Here is an 8,513-nt window from a genome sequence, read left to right on the forward strand (position 1 = left end):
CTGATCCAATATCGAATTACAGTGGTTGACAGAAAGACAAAGCACGTTCCGATAATTCAAAGCGTTCTTGGAAACAGACCTTGATATCGCTAGTTAGAAATACGTGTGGACCTCATGTGAATTGCATATGTATCAGGCTTCAAAAACTATCAAAATAGACGAAAACGCAAATAGCAGATTGTAACCAACCTTAATCATTTCCATATTTCAGGAAAATGGAAACCCTCCAAAGTGTCCCTGAACGATCTGTTCCGCGCCATGCAGGTCGCCCTCGAAGCCGGTATGACCGAACCCCGAACGCAGCTGAACGGTGCCATCGTCATTCTGGACATGGATGGTCTGTCGCTGTCGCAGATTCTCCAATTTACGCCCCGTTTTGCGGCCATGGCCGTCGAATGGGTCCAGGAGTGCACTGCGATCCGACTGAAGGCGATCCACATCGTGAACAATTCCTATCTGTTCAACATGCTGTTTACCATCTTCAAACCGTTCCTGTCGGAGAAACTGCGAAAGAGGGTATGGGGATGGGAGTCATGTGGATGAAGTTCAGCTGAACTAAATGTATCTTCCCAACAGATCTCATTCCACGGCAAGGACTGGAAATCTTTGACATCATTCGTTGATCCGATATGTCTGTGGCCACGCTATGGTGGTACCCTGGATGCTCCGGAATTCGAGGGACGATTGGTCGGAGAACTTTTCGCACTGTACCAAAAAGAATATGAAGGTAAATTCATAACGCAGCAACTTCTAACTGCAAATTCTAATGTTTTACTTTAAAATTTTTAGTTGCCAATTCATACGGATACACCAAAAAAGTGTAGGATGTACTTCAATAAGCTCAACTAATCGGTACTTATACCAACTCTGCGGAATGAGTACCTTCTAAGAAGAAGCACATTTACTGGGAAGCACTCTGATAATGATGATGATGATTATGTGATAAAATAGTATTCCATAAAAAAAGACGAAACGAAGCCATTGGTTCAAATATCTATGTTCGATTTAAAATTATTCGTTATTAGGTTGTACGTGTAAATAAATTATGTTTAGCTAAACGGTTCACGAATTTGAGTTTACTCTTTTACTGTTCTTTTTACCCTTCTTACACCCATAAGAAGGGTATAAATACCGCTCGAAAAACCGACTTTCGATCCGAGGCCCGCAGGGCCGAGTCTCATATACCAATCAACTCAGCTCGACCAACTGAGCAAATGTCTGTGTGTGTGTGTGTGTGTGTATGTGTGTGTGTGTGTATGTGTGTGTGTGTGTGTGTGTGTATGTGTGTGTGTGCGTATGTTACATAAAAAAAAAGTCACGCACGTTTCTCAGCCGTCTGATATCCGATTTGGATTCTCTTAGTTGCAAATGAAAGCTATAACATCGTAGTAGAACCCTATTTAATTTTATTACGATCGGAGATTTGGTTACCGAGATATCTTTCGATGAGTACTTTGAAGTCATATAGGTTAGCTTTTTGAGAGATTTTTGACATTTAACATATTGATGAATATCTCAGCCGTCTGTCAACCGATTTGAGTTCTCTTGGCAGCAAATGAAAGCTACAACATCCTAGTAGAACGCTCTGAAATTTTATTTCGATTGGACATTTGGTTACTGAGACATCTTTCGAAGAGTACTTAGGAGTTATACAACTAAACTTTTTGAGATTTTTAACAAAGTGTATCAAACTAAATATCTCAGCCATGTGTCAATCGATTTGGGTTCTCTTGGCACCAAATGAAAGCTACAACATCCTAGTAGATTGCTCAGAAATTTTCTTAGGATTGGACATTTGGTTACAGAGATATCTTTCGAAGAGTACTTAGGATTTATACAACTAAACTTTTTGAGATTTTTGACCAAGTGTATCATAATAAATATCTCAACCGTATGTCAACCGATTTCGGTTCTCCTGGCACCAAATGAAAGCTATAACATCCTAGTAGAACCCTATACAATTTTATTAACACAGGTTAAACTTTTGAGAGATTTTTGACCAAGTGTATCATAATAAATATCTCAGCCGTCTGTCAACCGATTTGGGTTCTCTTAGCACCAAACGAAAGCTCCAGTATCCTTGTAGAAGGCCCTGAAATTTTATTTCGATTGGACATTTGGTTACTGAGAAATCTTTCGGGGAGTATTTCAATAAATTCCTTTTTGCCTTTCTCGTACACCAAGGTGTACCGAAAGGCTATATGTTCACTCCAAAAACGAAAATTTGATAGAGCCTCTGGAGGGGTCAAGTCTTATATACCAATCGACTCAGCTCGACGAATTGAGGTGATGTCTGTGTGTGTATGTGTGTGTGTGTGTGTGTGTGTACAAAAAAACTCACATCACTTTTTGGCAGTAAACCTCAACCGATTTTATTGACCGACGGTTCATTCGACGCGGAATCTGGTCCCATTGTTTCCTATTGAAAATGGTTCAGATAGGTCCAGCCGTTCCGGAGTTATGGCCATTTAGGTGTTCCGGACCGGTACCCCAGGAAGGGGCCAGATATGAAAACGCTACAAACCCATCCATGCGGCACATCAAACTTCGGTATTTTCGATAACTTGGTGAATGGTAAGCAGAAAAAAAGTCTCAGACCATATCTGAACCGGTAGTGTCCCGGAACCGGCTCCGGATGTCCCGCCGGAAGTGACCAAACATAAAAGTGAACTAAACCCATGCATGCGACACATCAAACCGCGGCTTTTTCGATAACGTGCTGAACAGTAAGCAGGAAAACATTCTCAGACCATATCGGAACCGGTAGTGTACCGGAACCGGTTGCAAATGTCCCGCCGGAAGTGGCCAAGTATTAAAGTTAACCAAACCCATGCATGCGACATATCAAATAGTGTCTTTTTTGATATCCTGATGAACAGTAAGCAGGATAATATTCTCAGACCATATCTGAACCGTTTGTGTCCCGGAACCGGTTCCGGGTGTCCCGTCGGAAGTGGCCAAATATAAAATTGAAATAAAACCATGCATGTGACATATCAAACCACAGCTTTTTTGATATCCTGATGAACAGTAAGCAGGAAAATATTTTCAGAACATATCTGAATCGGTTGTGATCCAGAACCGGTTCCGGGTGTCCAGGGGACCAAACCCATGCAAGCGACACATCAAATCGCGGATTTTAAGGCATCTTGATTTAACCAAAAAAAAAGTTTCCGGCCATATTGGGGACAACCGGTAGTGTTCCGCAACCGATTACGGTTGCCCCATCGGAAGTGGTCAAATGTAAAGGAGAACCAAACCCATAAATTCGACACATTTAATGACTTTTTAGGTAAGCTGATGAACGGTTAACAAAAAAAAATCATAGACCATACTTTGGAAAACCAATAGTGTGCCGAAACCGGTTCCAGGTGCCCCGACGGAAGTGGTCAAATGTGGAAAAAAAAACCAAACGCATACACGCAGCACACTAAATAACGGCTTCTTCGATAACGCGAAGGACGGTCAGCAAGAAAATAGTCTCAGGTCAGTAGTGTTCCGGAACCAGATTCGAGTACCTCGCCGGAACTGGCGAAATGCACGAATGAACCAAACCCATACATGCATTACATCAATTTGCGACTTTTTAGGAGAATCGATTAATAATTTGCATGAAACTAGTCTAAGACCACATCAGGGACATCAGGGTAAGTGGTAAAATGTGAACCGAAAGTTGTAAATGTGAAATTGAATCAAATCCATGCGTGTCGTACCATAAAACCACGCTGATTCGACAATGATTGCTGTCAAATTACCTGTGTAAGCTTTCAATTCGATCAACTAACTCTATTTTAATTTTGTTTAGATTGTATGATTTGTTTTTGAACACAAATCTTACAGATATTGTGGTGGTACGAATTGATAGCTTGTACATTTTAAGATTGTTGACTTCCGAGGTTCACTGCGGTTGATCACCAAACGGATCAGGTGTCGGAATGCACCAAATTAGAACTTTCGGAAGTAGCAGCTGCACGAGGAGCCGCTGCGGGTGTAAGTAACATCACAATATCGTATCATTCGTATTTACAGTGTATTACACTGAGACATTTGATCATTTTTTTAATTCAACAAATTTCGAATGAGCGGGGTACAAGTTAAAAAGTGTCTTATTAAAGAGTGATGAATACGCGGGGTTTGACAGTACATCAAATAGCAGCTTTTTTGATAACTTCTTCTTCTTCTTTATAGCTCGACGTTCGCATTGGAACTTGGCCTGCCTCTCTTCTACTTAGTGTTCTTTAGAGCACTTCCACAGTTAATAATTGAAGGGTTTTCTTTGCCCGCCATTGCATGAATTTGTATATTGTGAGGCAAGTTCAATGATACACTATGCTCTAGAAGTCGAGAAAATGTTCCCGACCGGAACGGGAATCAAACCCGCCGTTTCCGGATTGGCGATTCATAGCCTTAACCACTAGGCCAACTGGAGACCCTTTTTTGATAACACGATGATCGATTCGTAAGAACATAGCCTCAGACCATATTTTAGACAAGGGGTCGTCCATAAATGACGTAGCTTTTTGGGGGGGAGGGGGGTGTTTGTGATTTTGTGACGAAGTTTGACGATAGGGGGGTAGGGGTTTGTGATATGCTACGTAGCTTTCTACTAGGCCTATAGAAAAAAATATTTCATAATTAATAAACTTTTTACTTGCATTAAGTCTTATTATCCAGTAAATAAAAAAATTGCATGATTTTTGCCTTTCTCGTACACCAAGGTGTACCGAAAGGCTATATGTTCACTCCAAAAACGAAAATTTGATAGAGCCCCCGGAGGGGTCAAGTGTTATATACCAATCGACTCAGCTCGACGAGTTGAGATGATGTCTGTGTGTATGTATGTGTGTGTGTATGTATGTGTGTGCGTGTGTATGTGTGTATGTGTACAAAAAGGTCAGCTCATTTTTAGATAGTAAATATGAACCGATTTCAACGATCGATGGTTCATTCAACGGGTACATTGTCCCATTGTTTCCTATTGAAAATGGTTCAGATCGGTCCAGCCGTTCCGGCGTTATGGCCATTTAGGTGTTCCGGACCGGTACCCCAGGAAGGGGCCAGATATGAAAATGCAACAAACCCATGCATGCGACCCATCAAACCACGGCATTTTCGATTATCTGATGAACGGGATGAAGGAAAATAGTCTCTGGCTATATCTGAACCGGTAGTGTTCCGGAACCGGTTCCGAGTGTCCCGCCGGAAGTGGCCAAATAAGAAAGTGAACATAACCCATGCATGCGACACGTCAAATAGCGGATTTTTCGATAACCAGTTGAATGGTAAGCAGGAAAATAGCTTCAAACCATGTTTGAACCGGTAGTATTCCGGAACCGGTTCCGGATGTCCTGCCGGAAGTGGCCAGTTAAAAATGTGTACCAAACCCAGGCATGCGACACATCAAAGAGCGGCTTTTTCGATAACCAGATGAACGGTAAGCAGGAAAATAGTTTCAGACCATGCTTGATCCGATTGTGTTCCGGAACCGGTTCCGGATGTCCTGTCGGAAGTGGTCAATTAAAAAAGTGAACCAAACCCAGGCATGCGATAAATCAAAGAGCGGCTTTTTCGATAACCAGATGAACGGTAAGCAGGAAAATAGTTTCAAACCTCGTTTGAACCGGTAGTGTTCCGGAACCGGTTCCGGATGTCCTGCCGGAATTGGGCAATTAAAAAAGTGAACCAAACCCAGGCATGTGACACATCAAACAGCGGCTTTTTCGATAACCAAATGAACGGTAAGCAGGAAAATAGTTTTAGACCATGTTTGAATCGGTAGTATTCCGGAACCGGCTCCGGATGTCCTGCCGGAAGTGGCCAATTAAAAAAGTGATCCAAACCCAGGCATGCGACACATCAAAGAGCGGCTTTTTCGATAACCAGATGAACGGTAAGCAGAAACATAGTTTCAAACCTAGTTTGAACCGGTAGTGTTCCGGAACCGGTTCCGGATGTCCTGCTGGAATTGGCCAATTAAAAAAGTGAACCAAACCCAGGCATGCGACGCATCAAACAGCGGCTTTTTCGATAACCAGATGAACGGTAAGCAGGAAAATAGTTTCAGACTATATCTGAACCGGTTGTGTTCCGGAACCGGTTCCAGCTGTCCCGCTGGAAGTGGTCAATTAAAAAAGTGAACCAAGCCCATGCATGTGACACATATAAGAGCGGGGTTTTTCGATAACCAGATGAACGGTAAGCAAGAAAACAGTTTCATACCGTATCTAAACCGGTTGTGTTCCGGAACCGGTTCCAGATGTCCCGTCGGATGTGACCAATTTAAAAACAAAACCAAACCCATGCATGCGAAACATCAAATCATCAAAAATGTTCGTTAACCAGTTACACGGGCAGCAAGAAAATAGTCTCTGACCACACTTAAGATTACCGGCAGTGTTGCAGAATCAGGGTTGGATCCATTGCTGAAATTACGCAGGTGAACAAAATCGATGCAAGCGATTAATATGTGGAAAAGAACAAAATCTTGATAAAAATTTAAGCGATCTTGTCAAATTACATCATTTTAGATTCCTGAGGCGTCATTTTACAGTAGGATGGATCAACGTTGTATGGAAAAATTTAAATTTTATAGCACCAATCCCCTTCTGCGTCTAAAATTTCTGCGAACAATTTTGATGCAACTGGTTGAGTCCTCGCGCTCTGTAACACGGTAGAAGTTTGAATGGTCTTTAATAGGGGAAATTTCGATTGCTTGCACTTTTTTTTGTCAAATTTTACATGAATCTTATAACTAATGATAATAAAATATAGGCTAAACTGCGCAGAAAAAAAATTGTCGAAATGTCTTGATAATGATCGGCATCCAGTGCTAGTGAAGGTGGTCAAGCAGTCAACTGAGAGATTTAATATTTTTCAGCTCGGCCTATACGTTTAACATAGCGCCGGAATATGAGCCATCAATAAGTTTCCAAATTCAATTATGGCTTTGATAAAATTCTTGCTTTTATGAATAAGGCTGACACAAATTTTGATTTTCTCTTAAGTCCAGAGGGGTCCCCCCTTGGAAATTTTTGTCGGAATTCAACATCTTGAAGTAGTGCACAAATAAATGAAATTGGAGTCTTCCAGAAGTTTTTTTTTTATCAAAACCGATGAGTTAAGGCGAAACTGGAAGCCTTTCCTCATTTTTTGGTTTTTGATGTACTATTAAATAACGAAGCAATATTTTCAAAATCGGTTTTCGTGCACATGTAGAGTGTGGATCAGGGTATCTTCTGATTTTTTTACGCGGTATAAAATGATTTTCGTTTTTGCAGAAACCATGTTTGAACAAAATTTCACAAAAAATTGTTTCTGCAAAAACGAAAAACATTTTATGCCGCGTAACAAAATCAGAATATACCCTGATCCATACTCAACATGTGCACGAAAACCGATTTTGAAAATATTGCTTCGTTATTTTATAAAAAATCAAAAACAAAAAAATAGGAAATGCTTCCAGTTTCGCCTTAAGCGGTTTTGCTTAATTTTTTTTAAGAATTTTTTCATCAAATACATTTATTATTTATCAACTCCACCCCTCATTGACGAGTCAACGAGCACTGTGACAAAAGAAGAAAATGAGATTTATTCCGTTCTAGAGTATTCTCAGGATTCAGGAACACTTCGGCTTATGGCCGGAAAAAATGTTGAGTACATATTCGACGAGAAAGGCACTATCACCACTAGGTGGATTAACCTGGGTTTTTCCATTCACATTATTGTAAATAACAAAAAATGGAAATAAATGCCGGCTTCAGACATGCAGCTATCGGACGCAACAACTGCATCTGAGAACGCGGTTTTGAAATCCTGCGTAAAGAATAATATATTGTGTTTGCAGAAAAAATCAATTTCACTGAAATGCTTCTCAAGACCAATAGTTTGCCGCACTGCACGTCGCTAAGGTTACAAAGGAATTTTTTTCTAAGCTTTCGGCATTACGGCAAGATTCCAAGAGTTCCTTATATAGTTTCTTCAGGACTTCCTCGAAGAATTCATCCAATAATTTCTTAAGGAACTTCTCTAGCAACTTTGTAAGGAATTTCTCATTGTGTTCTTCATAGGTTTCCCAAACAGGAGAAGGATAACATTTCCACAGGAATTCATACTGGGAATCCCAGAAAAAAAACTCCTGAAAACATTTCAAAAGGTTCTGGAGGAATCTTAGAAGGAATCCTTGAAGGAATTTCCAGAAGAATTTCAGAAGGAACTCCTGGAACAATCATGAAAGGAAATAGAGAAATTTCAAAAGAAATTCCGTGAGGAGTACCTGGAGCAATTCAGATCAAGCTTTCGGACAAACCTTGAATAAACTTCTGGAAGAATCTTAGATGGAGAAATTTGTAAATAGTCAGAAGGAACTCCTGGTTTAATTTCTGAAAAAAGCACGGAAGAAATAATTGAAAGAATCCCGTAAGGAATTTCTGAAGCAATCCCGAAAATAACTTTTGGGAAATCTCAAAAGAATATCTGGATATAACTCCTGATGAAATCTAAGAAAGAAAATCCTG

General features: G+C 40.5%; 1 protein-coding gene across 1 annotated transcript in view; it reads left to right on the top strand.

Annotated features, from left to right (window-relative positions):
• LOC109622653 (alpha-tocopherol transfer protein-like) overlaps window positions 1–1,065 on the top strand; it is a 36,704-nt gene extending 35,639 nt beyond the window's left edge. The window contains exons 4-6 of the mRNA XM_020077060.3: window positions 212–516; window positions 577–727; window positions 790–1,065. Coding sequence (XP_019932619.3) covers window positions 212–516; window positions 577–727; window positions 790–824 — 491 coding nt within the window. The 3' untranslated portion in view covers window positions 825–1,065. The remainder of the gene's footprint in view (window positions 1–211; window positions 517–576; window positions 728–789) is intronic.
• The last annotated feature ends 7,448 nt before the right edge of the window (window positions 1,066–8,513 follow it).

The sequence above is a fragment of the Aedes albopictus genome, chromosome 2 (genome assembly GCF_035046485.1).
Source record: "Aedes albopictus strain Foshan chromosome 2, AalbF5, whole genome shotgun sequence".
Lineage (NCBI taxonomy): Eukaryota > Metazoa > Arthropoda > Insecta > Diptera > Culicidae > Aedes > Aedes albopictus.